The following is a 17610-nucleotide window of genomic DNA, read 5'->3' as shown; positions in this document are numbered from 1 at the left end:
TGGGTTTCTTCTAGAAGGAAAGCAGGACCGCCTCTGCTTTGCGGTCAAGCCGCTAAACCCGGTGGCTTTATTTCAGAGGCACCCTCCAAATTGCCCTATCCCTGCCCAAAGGCAGATTTGAGACCCCGAGTGGATTTTTTTTTTTTTCCTTAACTTGCTGGAGTCTCCCGTGCCTTTCCCCATTTTCTTGGAGAGCTGGCTCTCAAAGCTCTTTGGAGAAGCTCCATCAAGCCTTCAGCTTTGTGCTTTTATTTCTGGCTCATTCTGAAACCTCCCTTTTGCCCCACCCCCAGCCTCAAGACACACAGGTAGACTTCAGGCAAGGCCATGATTTCTGGTGGCCTGGGGCTCCTCCACTGCTACCACGACCACCATCATCATGCACAATCAGGGAAACCTGGCTGAGTATGTTGGGGGGAGTTTTCTAGAGGGCCAGTTACCAGAGCTAACTCATCCGCTTACCAGAACAAGAAAGCAGTAAAGTTCACGGCTTGAAACCCACCCCCTCATGCGATGTCCTGTCGGAGCCTCAGTTTTCTCAAAATGTAAAATGGGGATAGTAATAATGGCCATCTAATTTCAAAGATGAAAAGAGTGAACACACGTCAGGTGCTTAGCACACACAGTCCACGCTCAGTAAAATTTGGAGGTTATTAACTGACCCTTGCCTTAGCCCAGAGACAAAGCACACAGACTTGAAATAACCCAGGACTGGTTTTAATTTCCAGAAAATGGTGCAGTCTCGTCCCACATCACGGAAAAAGTATCCCCGGGAACGACCTCCGCCGATTCAGTCCAGCACAGGGCCTGGTCCAAATCACATTCCAGCCACCGGGCCCTGTCATCCCCTCCCAAGGGCCAGTCCCAGACTCCCCTCATTAGCCCTAGACAAGAGGACAGAGGTGAAGTTGCTCAGGAATGGATTGTCTCTCCAAAGCCCCTCTCTCCGTTCTAGGGAAGTTAGCTGTGTCTTTCCAAGGACAGTTAGTCCAGCAACCAGGCTCAGTTTGGACACCAAACCACCATCTCCGCTGTGGGGGTCAGCGCCCCGGCCCCGGTGGCCGTTCCAGCGCCTGTGTGCCCACCAACACGTCCAGCAGGTAGTCTAGCTGGGCCTCATCCAGCTCCAGACCTTCCTCCTTGCCAGGCCCATCCTCAGGGCCGGGTTTGAGGCCCTCAGACGCTGGTGCCCAAAGTTCGCTGTCGTACATAGAGGTGTCGATGTCCTCAAACAGGCCCTCGAGCTCATCGTCCAGCAGACAGCCAGTGGCTGGGCCCAGCAGGTCCAAGGCACCCAGGCCGGGTGGGGCCCCGCCACTGGGGCGGCCCGGCGGCCCTTCGTCCACCAAGGGCTGGGGGGCCTGGCTCAGGCCCTCGATATGGCTGAGGTCCTCCAGAAGGCTGGCCATGGAGGCTGAGAGGGCAGCGTCTGAGCTGGCCAGCAGGCTGTCAGCCGCCACGCCAGGGGCCTCAGGCGGGCTGGGCACGGAGGGCAGGGTAGCTTCGGGCTCCACGGATGCCTGGATGCGCCGTAAGGTGTTCACTAGCAGCACCAGGTGCCGCAGGTCCGGCTCACTCTGCCGCAGGCTGTGGTGGAGCTTGAGCACCGAGAGGTCTAAGAGGGAATTGGAGGGCACAGCCGGGGGTGCCTGTGCCACTGCTGGGAGCCTGGGATCCAGCCACCAGGTGTCGACTGCCAAGGCTTCCTTCTCCGGCTCCTCCTCCTCCTCCTCCCGCTTGCGCTTCAGACCTTTGCTCAGCATCATCTGCAGGGGGTGGGGGGTGGGGCGAGTCATTCACTTATAGAAAGTCCGTGGCAAGTTCAAACCCTGGCTCTGGTAACTGGTGTCTGGTGTGATCTCGGGCCAGTCATTTAACTTCTTGAGCCTGTGCTTCCTTAGGGAAACTTTAAGATAATGGATGATAATAGTATCTACTTCATAGAGTTGTTCTCCGGAGTAAATGAGATAATATACAAAAAGCACTTACAACAGTGCCTAGTACACTCTATTTTTTTTAAGTTTATTTATTTTGAGAGGGGGGAGAGAGAGGTAGAGGGGGGAGGGAATCCCAAGCAGTCCCTCTGATATCAGCGCAGAGCCTGACTCGGGCCTCGATCTCATGACCTGAGCCGAAGTCAAGAGTCGGATGCTTAACTGACTGAGCCACCCAGGCGCCCCTACATTGTAACTATTCTTATTAACAAGTACTTTTAATAGCTATTATTATGTACTTCTTCAGTGAACCATGTGAAATGCCCAATATTCAACCTTTTTTTAACCCATGAAAGCAGCTGTTTCACATAGTTTAACCTAACATTTATTGAATGTCTATAAATCAGACAAATACATACATAAACACAGGAAATGTAGGGGCGCCTGGGTGGCTCGGTCGGTTGGGCGACCGGCTTCGGCTCAGGTCATGATCTCACAGTCTGTGAGTTCGAGCCCCGCGTCGGGCTCTGTGCTGATAGCTCAGAGCCTGGAGCCTGCTTCAGATTCTGTGTCTCCCTCTCTCTCTGACCCTCCCTCATTCATGCTCTGTCTCTGTCTCAAAAATAAATAAACATTTAAAAAAAAAGAAAATTTAAATACAGGAAATGTACAGATGGTGCTAGGAAGACACTAAAAGATTCTGGGGGGTGGTCAGGGCAGGCTCCTCTGAGTAAGAGACATTTGAGTGGAGCCCTCAAGCAGGAGAAGGAGTCAGCTATAGAAGAACCAGGGGGAGAGCATTCAGAGAAGAGAGAACAACAACAAAAGCAAAGAAAGACCTGGAGGCTGGATGAGCTTGAACTGAAAAAACACCCGTGTGGTCAGCGCACAGAGTGACATGGGAGGGAACAGGGTTTGGAGAGCAAGCAGAGGCAAGAAGTTTGGATTTTACTGTGAGTGTCACTGAAGGGTTCTGAGCAGGGAATAGAGTGGTGCTGTGGATTAGGTTTCCAGAAGATCCCCCTCAGCTGCTTGGAGTAAGATGAGTGGGGAGGAGTGGAGACGGGGAAGAGCGTGATCGGAAGCTCCATTTGGAGGCTAGTGCACTCTTGGGGTGATGATGGTAGCTTGGAGTAGAAGGTGATTGGTAGTGGACGTGGAAGGAAGTTGATCGATTCAGGATTTATTTGGGAGGCCTAGTAGACAGAGCTTGCCGGGAAATCTTGACGGGCACAGGGGGCCACTGAGAGAACTTTGAGGACCCACACTTTCCCCGAGGTAGGGGCCCCTGGAGTTCTGGACCCCAGCCCCAACTTGCTTTTTTCAGACTGGAAGCTTACAAGGTCCAGTCCCCGGGGAGTTGCCCAACAGGACCTTAGAAGTAACCCCCCACCCTACTAAAAACGGTCCTCGCCTCCTTCCCCGCAGACCCGGGAGTTCAGAACCGCAGGAATTCTGCCCCCACCCGACTCCGCCCCCTGGTCCCGGTGCCCCCTAGCGGCGCCAGGCCGGCTTTCCCCGGGGATTCCGGCTCCTCAGACCCCGGGATCCTCGACACTGCCCCCACGTCCTGGCTGTCGCTCCAGCTTGCCGCCCAGGACCGTGCGGGCTGGGATCCCCGGAGGACTATTCCGCCTTCTCTGCCTGCGCTCGCTTCCGGCAGGCAGTGGAGGTGGCTCCTTCCGAAGCGGCGGCGGCGGGGGCGGGTGAGTCACGCAGCCGGAGCCAGAAGCCGGCGCCTCCGCCCCCTTCCTGGGCTGCGACGTGATTCACCCAACCCGGCCGGGCGACACTTAGAGGCCCGCGCATCTCGATCCCGGGCAGCCCCGGCGCGTACCGGCAGGACCCGGGGATCGAACCGGCCAAACGACCCCGCCGAGGGTTTCCCGTCTCTCCTCAGGCCCCTTCACTTCATTTACATACCTAGCTCACCCGCTGCCAATCAGAACGAAGAGGGATCAACGCACAGCCAATCAGGAAGCGGCGACGGCAGCATCGCTCGCTCGCTTTCCTTCAGCAACCGGCGCCTGGGTCGTGAGACGCAGTTCTGACTCCGGCGCACGACTCCAGGCTCCTGACTCTCCTTAACTACCGCCCACTCCCGTGGCGGCCCCGCCCTCCACCCAGGGATTGGGCCTGGACGGTGATGGGCGGAGCCTATAGAGGGAAGGTTCGAAAGGAGGGTAGGTTGGCTCCAGGGCGCATGCCCGGCTACTGCGTGAAGGGACCGGGCCAGGTGGGGTGGCCGTTTTCCCTGCGGGACAGTAGAGGGGAGGGGTTTTTAACCTCTCAAAGTGCAGGCCCCTCACACCTGCCCATGCACTTGCCAAACCCAAACTGAGCTTCTTACACACCCAACTCTAACGGGTCTGTACTGTAAGCCAGATAGGCATGGGTTCAAATTCTAACCACTCATTAGATGTGTGTGTGACCTTGGAAAAATGCTTAACCTCTCTGAGCCACACAGTGTGTTAAATGGGCATCTTCTTACCTACCCCTTGGGAGTTAGGAAAATTAAAATAAGTTTGTATCTGTAAGAGCACTATAGCACGTTCAGCAAATGCTGGGCAGTTATATGGTGGTTATAGGCGTGGAGGGAGGCGGCAGGAGTGGATGGCACTGGAGTCACATATCCTGGGCTTCATACCCTAAGTAACGTTGTGACTTTGGGCGAGTGTTTGAATCCCCTCGGGTCTCAGTTTCCTCACCTTAAAAAAAATTTTTTTTTAATGTGTATTTTATTTTTGAGAGAGAGAGAGAGACAGAGCTCAAGTGGGGGAGGGGCGGAGAGAGAGAGGGAGACACAGAATCCGAAGCAGGCTCCAGGCTTTGAGCTGTCGGCACAGAGCCCAAAGGGGGGCTCAAAACCACGAACTGTGAGATCATGACCTGAGCTAAAGTCAGATCCTTAACCAACTGAGCCACCCAGGTGCCCCTGTTTCCTCACCTTTAAAATGAGATTATTTTGAGGATTAAAAAGAATAATCATATAAGGGCACCCGGTTGACTCAGTTGGAAGACCATGCAACTCTTGATCTTGAGAGTGTGGGTTCAAGCCCCACGTTGGGTGTAGAGATTATTTAAAAACAAAATCTTTAAAAAAGGCCGGGGTTGGGGGGGACGGGGTGCCTATGTGGCTCAGTCTGTAGAGCATGTGACTCTCGATGTCAGGGTCATGAGTTCGAGCCCTTAGTAGGGCTTGGAGCCTACTTAAAAATCAATACATACATTAATTCATTAATTAATATCAAAAAAAGTAATCGCACGAAATGCTCAGAATGGTGCTCGACATGTCCTTTTGGTGGTAGCACTAGCGGTTGGCATAGCACAGGTACTTAATTCAAGGAGAGGGGGACTTGTGGGGTGGGGTATAGGTAGACAGGAGTTTAACACTTGTCTGATAAACTGACAATGGGACTTAGCTTCTCCAAGTAGCTCATTTGCTAACTCTTCTGGAGTTCTGGGAAGAATTGTTAGTTGTAAATAAAGCTTCTGGCCAAAGTAAGCTCTAGAAAATGCTAACTAAACGATTCGATTCAGGCATCAATTATCAATGGATGCTCAAACCTTAGGGTGAAAGGTTAACAGGATCTTGGCAGGCTCCAACACATCACCCCACAGGTTACTTGCTAACTGCAAGGGGAAAATATCCTTTTATGATGTGGAGATGTGGTTCTCACCACCTTAACCATGTAATGAAACTCTCTACCCACAAGAGAGGGACACCCCAATACTGGGCACCACCCGATATGATGCGTTAGGAAGTACGCACACTCCCTGTGGAGTCTCCCTGTTAAATTTCATAAACTGAATCTCACAAAGCCTCTAGCCTAACCTTCAGCTTATAGGAAACAGAGAGGAACAAATTAAACATGAACACAATCAGACAAATACAAAATGTGGAACATCTGCAGCACAACTGTGCTGTTCCACCAACAATTCAATTTCAAGAAAACAGAAAAAGGTTTTGGTGGGGTTGATGGTGGAGGATTTTCCAGAATGAAAATTACTGTATAATGTCTTTATTACAACCAAATAAGCGTATGAACCTTCACGAAATCCTGACTGGGGGGGGGGGGGGCGGTGTTGGAGAAACAGCTACAAAAGATATTCACGGGGAAATCTGAATATAGACTGGATATCAGATGACTTGTGGAATTCTTAATTCTTTTTATGTTTACTTATTACATTTTTTTTTTTTTAAGACAGAACGCAGGGGAGGGGAAGAGAGAGAATCCCAATCAGGGTCCTTGCTGTCAGCGAAGAGCCAGTTGTCATGGGACTCGTTCTCACATACCATCATGAGATCGTGACCAGAGCCGAAATCAAGAGTCAGACCCTTAACTGATTGAACCATCCAGGCGCCCCTGGAATTTTTTTTTTTTTTATTTTTTTTAATGTTTATTTATTTTTGAGACAGAGTGTAAGGGAGGGGCAGAGAGAGAGAGAAACAGAACTTGAAGCAGGCTCCAGGATCTGAGATGTCAGCACAGAGCTTGATGTGGGGCTTGAACTCACCAACTACAAGATCACCTGAGGTGAAGTCAGACGCTTAACCAACAGAGCCACCGAGGTGCTCTTTTTTTTTTTTTTTTTTTTTTTTAAGGTTTTTCATTTATTGACAGAGAGAGAGAGAACAAGTGGGGTAGGGACAGAGAGTGGGAGAGAGAAAATCCAAAGCAGGCTCCAAACTGTCAGCACAGAGCCCGATGTAGGGCTCGAACTCACGCACCATGAGATCATGCCAAAATCAGAGTCAGACACTCAACTGACAGAGCCACCCAGGCGCCCCTGGAAATGTTAATTCTATTAGATGTGAAATGTTGTGTTTGTAGGTGAGTGTCCTTAATCTTAAGAAATACCGAGGTGCCTGGGTGGCTCAGTCAATTAAGCATCAGAATCTTGATCTCAGCTCAGGTCATGATCTCATGGCCCCCACTGGGGCTCTATGCGGGTGGCCCCCTGGAGCCTGCTTGGGATTCTCTCTCTCCCTTTCTCTGCCCCTTCCCTGCTTGCAAGTGCTTGCTCTCTCTCTCTCTCTCTCTCAAAATAAATAAACTTAAACAACAACAACAACAACAACAACAAACAAAACCTCCTTTCCTATTAAAAAAGAAAAAAGGAAGAAAAGAAAAAGAAATTCCTGCTGAGCTATTAGAGGTAGAATGTTAAGATGTCTACAATTTACTTTCCAATGGTTCAGCAAAAGAAAAAATATACATATGCATATATACATATGTAGATAAAGGAAACAAAATATTAACAATTAAATCTAGATGGGAGGCTATACAGGCACTGAGAATACATCCCACCCCCCATCTTTTCTATATGCTTACCATTTTTCATAATAAAAGGAGGGTAAAATGCTAATTAGAAGCAGGCCCCTGCTAGGCAAGTTCACATAATTTCTCCCATAACCTATCTTTATGGCCTAAGGAAACAGGAGGCTCCGAGTCTCCAAGTGGCTTGCTCCAGATCGCATGCTGGAGAGCTCACAGAAATCGCAAGAGCTTGATTAACCCGTATTTATTGAACACCTACTATATTCTGGGCACTGTTACAGTCAATAAGGATCCAGCAAGGATACGTGAGGATAAGCCTCACAGGGTCTCTCTTTTCATGGCTCAGGGGAGGAGGTAAACAAAGAAAAGAAATATGAAAACAAAGACATTCATTGATTCACAAACATTCATGGATTGAACACCTTCCGTGTGCCAGGTACCGTGGATGATACCGCACGGATACGGCAGTAAAACTACAAAGACAAAAACCCCTGACATGAGGAGGTGGACAATACACTTAATACAATAAAGAAATTACTTAGTATCTTAGAAGGTGAAGTGAAAAGGAAAAGAATAAAACAGAGCAGGGCGAGAATAGTGAAAGGGTGCGTGGTGTAGATAGGATGCTGGTTGGTGCTGGTAGGAAGTTCCTTGAAGAGGTGACGTTGAGTAGACCCAATGAAACGAGAGAGGTACTACAGCTCTGGAACAAGAGTGTTCTGGCCAGAGGGAAGGGCCAGTGCAAAGGCCCCGAGGAGGGAGTTTGCCAGGCAGCAAGGCCAGTGTAGCTGGACTGTGTTGCCTGGGAGGTCAGAGAAGCTTTCAGGCGGTTTAGAGCCCTCTATGGAACACTGTGTTTTATTCTGAGACCCTAGAAGATGAATACATGACGAAGATAATTTCGGCCCCTGTTCAGTGCCTTGAGGAAAACAAAACAGGGCGGTATAATAGGGAGGCCTGTGGCGGGATGGTCCAGGAGAGCCTCCCTGAGGAGGTGACCCTGGAGCTGAGACCAGAGAGTGCAGAAGGAGCCAGGAATTCAAAGGGCTGGGGGAAGGGAGAGGGAGAGAGGTCAGGCCTCGGCAAATGAAACCAGAAGCAGGAGGCCCGCCCGGCAGGCCTGGGGAGGAGGCTCCGCCCGCGGCGGGAGGAGGGGGAAGCGGGTCGGGGAGCGCCCCGCCCCCCGCCGGCCGCCCCACCCCGCCCCACCCGGCCTCTAGGGAGGGAGCAGGCGCCGGGCCGGCTCCCGCCGCAGCCGCAGCCGCTACCTCCGAAGTATTCCACCGCCCGGCCGGCTGGGGATGGGGAGTGGGCAGGTGGGAGGGGCCTGTCCCATCGGCCACGCCCCGAGGCGGCCGCGCCCCCTCCCCCCACCGCGGGCCGGAAGAGCGCAGTTTGGGGAAGGTGGACTCTGTCTTCAGATACCCGGTCCCTCTGCGGGCCGGGCTTTCTACTTCTCTCATCAGCCTCTTTAACGGGGTGCGGGGGATACCGGGCCTCTCCGAGCCTCAGTTTGTCCATCTGGAAAGTGGGGATGCTCCTTATAGTGGCCTCACTGTGGTACTAGAAAGCTACTTGATTCCTTTTCACTCGATTATCTTTAGGGCAAGGAGGACCTGTTAAAAGGTGAGTCAGGTCTCATCCCTCTTCTGCTCAACAGCCTCCCATGGCTTCCATCTCACTCGGTAAAATTCAGTCCCTCAAGACCATACGTCTTTTTCAGCTCATCTCCTAGGATGCTCTTTTCTTGCACTGTTCCAGCCACATTGACCTCTTCAGGTCCCTCAAACGCTCCACTCAGGCTCCCACCTCAGGGCCTTCGCACCGGCTGTTACCTCTGTCTGCATCTGCATCGACATCCGTTCCCCCTCAGATTGGCATGACTCACTTCTCACCTCCCTCAGGTCTTGACTCAAATGTCACCTTGTCGGTGAGGCCTTCTCTGGCCATCCCATTGAAATAGTTAACACCCCCATCGCTCTCCTTTCTTTTTCTCTACAGCATTTGTCACCACCCGACAGACTCTCCGTTTTAGTTATTTGTGTGTTGCAGCCTTCCCCAACTGCCATGCTGTATGAGGGCAGGAGTTGTCTGTTTTATTCATATGCCTGGAAGAGCACCAGGCCCACCGTAGACAATAAATTTGAGCAATTATTGGAATCCTTCGCATGCATCAGGCCCTCCTTTCCAGTTTGCACAATCGCTCAGGGAGGCAGGTGTGAATCCAGTCTTAAGGTTGGGACATGCTGGTTTGTTTGAAGAACTGTAGAGAATAGTATAGCTGGAGCATAGTAGTGGGGAGACTGTGAGGAAGGTGAATTCAGAGAGGTAAGAGGGAGGGTTGACCGTTGCAAGGTCGGTTCATTTTTTCAACAATAGCCCAAAAAGGGGCGCCTGGGTGGGTCGGTCAGTTAAGTGTCCGACTTAGGCTCAGGCCATGATTTTTCAGTTCGTGGGTTCGAGCTCCACGCCAGGCTCTGTGCTGACAGCTCAGAGCCTGATGCCTGCTTCTGATACTGTGTTCCCCGTCTCTCTCTGCCCCTTCCCCACTCATGCTCAGTCTCTCTCTCTCTCAAAAATAAATAAAGATTAAAAAAAATTTTTTTAATAGCCAAAAAAAATTGTTTTTGAGTGCACACCTGTACTGAGCATAGTTTTGTACACTAGGGCACACAGCTGGGCTAAGACCACCAAAACCCCTCCCTCTCAGAGTTTTTATAGACCAGGAGGCTAACCATAAACAGGTGATAAATAACTTGAGATAGGATAGATGCTACCAAGAAAATCAAACAGTGGGGTGAATGTTCGGTGCAGCAAGACACGTTGAGCTAGGAAGGGCAGAGAAGACTTCTCTGAGAAAGGGACATTTATGTTGGTGAAGCTAGAGGGGACATATCCTCTGGGCCATTAATAAGTGCAAAGGGCCTGGGGTGGTTATGAGCATGGAGTCAAATGAGACCAGGGTGACTGGTGGTGCGGAAGAGTGGGAGATTCAAATGGGGAAGTTAGGAGCAAGATTGACAGGTTTTTGTTTTTTTTTTAATGTTTATTCATTTATTTTGAGAGAGAGAGAAAGGGAGAGAGAATGAATACCAAGTAGGGATTCATTGCTGTCAGCACAGAGCCCAATGTGGGGCTCGATCTCACAAACCCTGAGATCATGACCTGAGCCAAAATCAAGAGTTGGCTGCTTAACCAAATGAGTCACCCAGGTGCCCCAAGATTGCTGTATTGCAGGCCTTGAAGTTGGGGTTTTATTCTGAGTGTGAGAAGTCACTGAGAGTTTTAAGTAGGAGTAAGACATGGGCATCCACAATGAGATGTGAAACGCATGTGCCTTGAGGCTCTCATGACCATTTCTTCTCTCTCTCCCCATTGGCACCTGTCAGTTACCCCAATGCTTTCAGACTTAGATGCAAAGCCCCTCTTAAGCTGAGAACCTTGGCTTTGGGCCAGAAAGCACAAGCAAAATCCCCCTCCTTTCCCTGCCTGTGGACTCCACCGGTGTAGTTCCTCTTTGCAAACCTTCTAGAAGAGTCCCTAGTGCTGTATAAACTCACCTGCTGCATTGTCTTCAAAGGTCTTTGCAAGAGGCTTAGCCAGTGCTAAGCATTGCATCTTCCTGGCCCCCCTCTCTCTTCTCCTCTCACAGGCCTGGGCTTGTACCTCCCAAATAAATCCTTAGCACTTTAAATGTTTATTTTTGAGAGAGAGAGAGAGAGAGAGAGAGAAGCAGAGAGGGGAGACACACAAGCCAAAGCAGGTTCCAGGCTGAGCTGTCAGCACAGAGCCCGAAGCAGGGCTCAAACCCATGAAACATGGGATCATGACCTGAGCGAAAGGTGGACACCTAACCCACTGAGCCACCCAAAAGCCCCAAATCCTTAGCACTTTAACTTCAACCTGGTCTCTACTTCCTAGCCAATTTTTCTAGAGAGAGCTTCCCCCCCCCACCTTTTGAGAGAGAACACCAGTGGGGTAGGGGCAGAGAGGGAGAGAAAACTCCAAGCAGGCTCCCCTCTGTCAGTGCAGGGACCAACTGACCCACAGCTCAAACTCACAACTGTGTGAGATCATGACCTGAGCTGAGATCAAGAGTCAGACACTTAACCCACTGAGCCACCCAGGCACCCCTAGAAAGATCTACTCTTAATGCAGACTATCTTTAGGCATTTTCTTTCCCCTCTGGGTCCCAGCAACACATTGCATGCAATGAAAAAAATGACTTTTAGTTGCTAGAGTCACCTATCCTTTGACAGTTTGGTAATTCATGGGACTTAGTTTCTCCTTTCTTTGTGCACCCACGTGGCTGGGGAGTCTAAGTCTACCAAGGAGCAACAAACACAATAGTTGAAAACCAATCCCTGGAGGCAAACTGAGTTTGAGTCCTAGCTCCCTGGTCCTTGCTTTCCTTGCTGTGTGACCTAGGGCAAGTGATTTGGCCTCTCTGAACTTGAGGTTCCTCCTATGTAAAACCTGTTAACAGAATTCTGTATTATCATGAAGATTAAATGACCTAATCCAAACAAAGTGGATACAACAGTACTCTTAACAAATACTCTATAAATATTATGTTTAATAATATGCCTGCCCCAGCTTTGGCGGGGGGTGTGGGGAGGTGGTGCAGGTGTCCAGGGAACTTACCAGGTCCCTCTCATCGACCCGCTGAAGTTTAGAAACTTCAGGCAACATCACCCTTTCCAAAATACTTTTATTAAAAAAAAAAAAAAAAAAAAAGTCATTACAAACAATCAAAAACAAAACAAAACAAAACCCACCACAAAACCCGCCTTTCTTTTAAATAATGTGGCATGGAGCGGTTTGATTTCCACCCTATTGCACGTGGTCCGGCCTGGTTATGCATCAGGAGACTGCTGGGACTGGGGTCTTGCCAATGAGGTGGGGATCAGCCTTGAGGGAGGAGGTCCGTCCCTCCTGCTCCCTCCAGGTGCAAGTGACAAAGTCTGAGTTCCCATAGCAACCAGGCAGCACATCCCAGTCATCAACATACAGGCCCAGCTTTATCTTCCCTGAGGCCCCAGTGGTCACCAGGGGAGTAGGAACTGGAGGAAAAGGCAGAAGAAATGTGGGAAGTGGGAAATCAGACTCCCAGAAAGAGTCACGTTAAGGCATTTGGAACAGATAAATTAATTCAGGAAGACCCACCTTCACAGAAGGCTGTGGCAACCAGACACACACACACATGCAAGACGGTTTGTGGAACCCTGAAATGGGAGGAAAGGAGGCCACAGTCACTGCTTAGAGCCCCTGCAACACACACACACACACACACACAGAGTTGCATCCAGGGATCCCGCCCACTGAGGCAGAGATGAGAAACAGCCCCTGGAAGTTTTAGGATCCCAGAATGATTTCCATAATGTGATCAAGTTCATTACACTCCCAGGACCCTGGGGCACAGAAGAGGTTGTGAGGAGGCTCCGGTGGGGCCAGTGCAGGCTCCTTCTCCACTGCAGATGTGTCAATGTCCAGAAAGAAGTCATCCAGACCAGAGTCCCCCAGGTACCGGGAGCTCAGAGCTTCCAAGAAGACTGGATCAGGCTGGGGCAGCACTTCGTTCTGGGGGCCCGGGGGAGCTATTGGATTCTGAGGGGACTCCGTGTCGTCCATGGAGGTCTCCAGTTCCCTGAGAATAGAGCCGATGGTGGCGGACAGGGAGAAGTCCTCCTCGCCCGGGAAGAGGGGCTCAGGGGGTAGGGCAGGTGCTGGAGCCAGGCAAAGGGCGGCCTGGAGCTGCTGGAGGGTATTGTGGATGAGGACATGCCTGCGTAGGCTGGGTGCTCGGGGGCCCAGACTCCGCTGGACTTTGTCTAAGGAGATTTGAAGCAGGGCTTGCTGGTAGCTCCGCAGGCCTGCTGGACCCCAGTCCCACTTCTCATCCTCCTCTTCCTCCTCCAAATCTGAGTGTTTTCTCTTCAAGCCTCCTACCATGATGCCCTGTAGAGAGAAGAGGGGCAAGTCAGACACCGCAGGGATAATTCAGATCCCGAATTTCCTGTATGGTTGTTTGGTTTTTAAGTAGGCTCCATGCCCAGTGTGGAGCCCAATGCAGGACTTGAACTCAGGACCCTGAGATCAAGACCTGAGTGGAGATCTAGAATCAGACACTTAACCGACTGAGCCATCCAGGCACCTCCCGGTTGTTGTTCATTTTTATGATCTAAACCTGTTTCCTCATCTATAAAATGGACATGATATGAATTCCACAGGGCTGAGGAGGAGACTAAATGTAAATGACTAAGAAAACAAGATCTGGATTGAAACATAGGTGGGTTTGCATCCCCCTACTTGCCTGTGTGGCCTTGAATGGTGAATTTGCCTCCTTGAGACTCAATTACCTCAGCTGTAAGATGAGGATCAAGTTCCTGAGCTTTAACACTGTTCTTTTTACAATACTCGGTTCTTCAACAGTGTCACGTATGACAGCTGTGGAGTACGGAGACCTGGACTGGAGGCAGGGAAACCTGGATTTGAATTCTGCCTTTGACACTGCTCAGCTGTTTGATCTTTGTAAGTTATGTGACATTACCTCTCTGGGTCTGTTTCCCCATCTGTAAAAAGAGGAATGTAAAAATTCTCACCGTATTCTCAAGGAGATCCGATGTGTAATATACACGGTACCCATCTACAGTTAACGCTTAACGAAGAAGAATTTAATTGCCATTTATTCATTCAATATTTATCTATTATTGCCTGTTGCCACCGAAGCCCTGTTAGGACACCAATTTGTCGAAACTCTTCTTTTACAGGGAGTATATTTCTGACCATGCCCTCTTCCTAACCGACTGGGAGCTCTCCCAAGAGCAGGGAAGGAGCCTCCCTCATTCTCTTAGCCCGCGCCTTCGACTTCCCCCAAAGCGCGCCCCACAAGAAACTTGCTAAAACTTGACTCAACGCCCGACTCCGCCTCCTCCCTGGATCTCTATTCAACGTCCAGGCAGGCAACAATTTGGCCCAGGGGCTTCTGGGAAATGTGGGCCAATAGCCGCCTGGCACGTGCGTTAACGTTGAGCTTGCACTACAATACCCAGAGGGTGCCGCACGCCTTTGGGACGAACCTCCCCCGCCCTCCCTTAAGGCATGCGCACAAGTGCCCGGGGCGGGTGGGGGAAGGGAACCCGGACGTCCAGCTGCCCGGCGCCTGCCGAGCCCCGCCCTCTGCTGCCTCTAGGGCTGCGGGTCTGAGCTCCAAGCCCGGGACGCCCCTCCCCCACCCCAGACTCCGGCCCTAAAACTGCTTTCTCTCGGGTTTCGCACCCCAAGGAGGTCCTAGATTCTTTCCCCAAACTGCTCTCGGGTCCAGAAACCCAGACTCCAACACATCGCTCAAAAACTACAAATGCTCTCTGATTTATTCCGTTTGGGAGACTAATTCTGATACCTTCACCCGTCAACTTTCCCCTTTTCTCCCGTCTTTCAAATGCCTTTCGACTTCACCTCCAAACTCTCCCTCTGACTCCAAGACCTGAATATGGGACTCTCACCAGCACCTCCTCACAGCCACTGCATCTCCCTTGCCAAGATTCCTTGCCCGTAGTTATCTCCGTTTTTCCAAATGCTCAGGATCCCAGCCCCAACCCCTCACCCCTTTTCCAGAACACTAGAGCCCCGAATTCAACCCGTCCGGGAGACTCGAATTGTCCTAATCTCCAGATTTCCTGCCCCAAAAGTTCCTTCCTCGGTTCTCTCGCTTCTCCAAACACCCCATGTCCCAGCTTCAAACTCCCTCCACTTGAAGGTCTTACCCCAACAACTTCGCCTTCAGTCCGGGATCTCGATTTCAGTCTCGAAGCCCCACCAACCCTATCAGTCACCCTTATCTGCGCCCCCGACTCACGCCCAGACCCCGCCTCCAGGACTCTCGGGGGGCACGCCTCCACCTTCCCTAAACTAAGGCAAATCTCAAGCCAGGTGGACTCTCTCACCTCAGCTGCCAGGTTCGCAATGACCAAGTCGTGGAACGTCCGTAGCTTTTACAACCCAACAGTGCTGGGTACGAGCCTCGCTCACCTCCCCAGGGCCTCTCGGTTTGGCCTCCGGCCCACCCCGCTCCGCCCAGGAGCCGAACTGCGAGCCGCGATTGGCTGGAGCCCTGCCCGCTGCGGGGCGCGGATTGGTTGGGTGGAGCCACCGGTCCGTCGCCAGGAGACACCCGGCCGGCCCTCCCTTTCCTTACACCCCGGACCTTTTAAAGGATTCCGACTCGCCCGGGGGAGGGGCCACGTCTCTTGGGTGGAGGGTGGCGGGGACGTCAGAACTGCTTCCTTCAATTCAGCCACTGTCCTCGCTCCAAAGTCGTCAACATTGATCTCTGCGATGCCTTTATACCAGGTGAGGACCCTGTCGGGGAGCGAGGCTGGTCGGCACGCCCCTCCCCACCCTGTTTTCCAGGCGGGCGGGGCTGAGCCACTCGCGGAGGCCGCGCCCCCGGGGTTCCGAGGGCGGACGCTGCGGGGCGGAGGATGACGTAGCTGAAGACCAGCCAATAGTTTGGCGCGGCCTACGTTGCCTGGGCGATCGCAGCCCAGTTCCTGTGCTCCCGCCCCCCAGTACTTTACCCCGAGGCCCCTTTCTTAATCTTCAGGACTTCTCAGCACGTCCTGTGGTGGTCTCTCCTGCAACCCCCGACGCCCCATCCTTCCCCTCTCAGGATGGCACTGCTGGGAACTCGTTACTTGCTCGCTACTCCCCTGGGGACAAAATCCAAACTCCTCCCTTTTGCCACAAAGCCCTTCACGGTCTGGTCCCTGAAACACACTCCTTGCTCCCTGTGATCGACCACAGATTGACTCTCAGTTTTTCTAAAATGACTTCGAGTGCCCGCCACCACCATAAACACAGATTTTGTCTGTTTTCTTCCCTGCCTTAACCCCAATGCTTTAGGTACATAGCGAGTACTCAAAAATGACAATAAAGGGCCTCTGGATCTTTAAATTTGTTTCCCCATCCTGAAAGTACACCTTCCGTTCCCAGACTGTTTCTCACCAGGTCTCATCTCAAAGATTTCCTTCTCTCAGAAGCCCTCCCTTGATGCTTGAGTGGGTTAGGACCCATTCTGGGCTCCTATGGTGTCCTGGGCTTCCCCCCATCCTGACCCTGACCCCTCTGCCCGTGTCTCCCATTCTTGGCCCTGAGGGCAGGCACTGAGGTTATCTCTGTCACCCAGGGCTTGGTCCGTAGCATCACCCAGCACATGGACACAAAGCAGGCATCCAGTGAAAGTTCTTTAAATATGCCCAATGTGACAGAAGGAGAAAGAGGGCAGAAAAAAAACAAAAACAAAAAACCCGAGCTAGTGCCCTGAAAGCCTGGACCAGTACTGCCCTACCCAAAAGTTTCACCAAGAGGAGGGAGAGGGAGTTTTTTCTAGGCTACCCCTGGGAAGGGAGGTTTAAGCCTCCTCAGACCAGTTCTCACGGGTTGGAATTTATCAACCAGTCATCCTGCTGCTTGCAGAAGCAATATATGATTGGAATGGATTTTTTTTTTTTTTTTTTTTTTTTTTGGAGGGGAAGGTGTTGGGTGGGTAGGTGGGGGAGACTGTGAAGTGGGGACAGAGGAGTGGCTCACTCAAACCTGCAAAAGGTGTCTCTGGGCAACATGGGCAGGGGACAGTAGATTCCAAAGAGGGACATGATTAAGAAGGGGTCATTCTCCCCCCACCCCCCCAATCCTGCCCCTCTTCCAGAGGCCCCATCTCAGAGTGGCCTCACTGTAACTCCATCTCTAGGTTCCAATCCCATGAAGCCTGGATGCCTCTCTCCCCTCCATCATGGACTGTCCAACTCCACTCACCTCCACTCTCTTGCCTCCGTCAAGGCCTCTGTCTTGGTGCCCTGGGGCTCTAGCCTCCACTCTTGCACGCCTCCGATCCACATTTACACAGCAGTCAAGGGCAGCTTTATACAACATAAACTTGACTGTGCCCCCCTCCACCTCTCTCCTGCTCCCCTCCTAGCACAGAACCTCAGAATGAAGCTCAAGCTTTTTACAATGATTCTGCACAATTTAGCTTCCATGTAACAGCCTCTTGGGGCTGACCACTCCTCCCCTCCGAGCCAAGTATTATTAACTTGTTTGCTCCTGGAGCTGGCTTAGGTAGTTTCCTAAGCCCTCTGGACTTCCTCTTTCAGAGCCCTGGCCACTCTGGGTGGTCACTGTCATGGGCAAGGGTGTCTTCCATGGGCAAGGGTGTCTTCCTCACTGGACTGTGAGATCTGTGAAGGGAGGGTCACCCCCTGGGTCCTCATAGTCCTCACCTGGTCTCCAGCACAGGGCCAGATGAAGAAATGAAGGAAAATCTTACACAGAGGCAGATAGAGACACCGAATCAGCCAGACAAAGCCAGACAGAGGAAGAGTCGGAGTCGGGTC

General features: G+C 51.6%; 2 protein-coding genes across 7 annotated transcripts; both read right to left on the bottom strand.

Moving 5' to 3' along the window:
• Positions 1 to 695: 695 nt before the first annotated feature.
• Positions 696 to 3972, bottom strand: SERTAD1 (SERTA domain containing 1). Its single transcript, XM_019432185.2, has 2 exons — positions 3858 to 3972; positions 696 to 1766 (listed from the first exon to the last, which is right to left on the bottom strand). Exon 2 carries the CDS (start codon positions 1764 to 1766, stop codon positions 1041 to 1043), a length of 726 nt encoding a protein of 241 aa, XP_019287730.1. The 5' UTR covers positions 3858 to 3972; the 3' UTR covers positions 696 to 1040.
• Positions 3973 to 11938: 7966 nt separating this feature from the next.
• SERTAD3 (SERTA domain containing 3) lies at positions 11939 to 15295 on the bottom strand. Of its 6 annotated transcripts, none has more exons than XR_002075735.2 (3): positions 15163 to 15295; positions 12383 to 13174; positions 11939 to 12279 (listed from the first exon to the last, which is right to left on the bottom strand). XR_002075735.2 is itself a non-coding variant. In XM_019432181.2 (3 exons), the coding sequence occupies exon 3, from the start codon at positions 13166 to 13168 to the stop codon at positions 12572 to 12574; it is 597 nt and encodes a 198-aa protein (XP_019287726.2). In that variant the 5' UTR covers positions 13169 to 13174; positions 13767 to 13788; positions 15163 to 15284; the 3' UTR covers positions 11939 to 12571. The 6 variants fall into 6 exon arrangements, 5 of the variants coding, with proteins under 5 accessions (XP_019287726.2, XP_019287723.2, XP_019287725.2 ...); XM_019432181.2 differs by adding an exon at positions 13767 to 13788 and having other exon boundaries at positions 11939 to 13174; positions 15163 to 15284; XM_019432178.2 differs by having other exon boundaries at positions 11939 to 13174.
• Between the last annotated feature and the right edge of the window lie 2315 nt (positions 15296 to 17610).

The sequence above is a fragment of the Panthera pardus genome, unplaced genomic scaffold, assembly GCF_024362965.1.
Source record: "Panthera pardus isolate Hobbes unplaced genomic scaffold, ASM2436296v1 HiC_scaffold_18, whole genome shotgun sequence".
NCBI classification, from domain to species: Eukaryota; Metazoa; Chordata; class Mammalia; order Carnivora; family Felidae; genus Panthera; species Panthera pardus.
This window is presented reverse-complemented; position numbering and strand designations above follow the sequence as displayed.

Bases quoted from the DNA above. Each gene is read 5' to 3' on its own strand.
- SERTAD1 (XM_019432185.2), bottom strand. From the start codon at position 1,766: ATGATGCTGAGCAAAGGTCTGAAGCGCAAGCGGGAGGAGGAGGAGGAG.
- SERTAD3 (XM_019432178.2), bottom strand. From the start codon at position 13,168: ATGGTAGGAGGCTTGAAGAGAAAACACTCAGATTTGGAGGAGGAAGAG.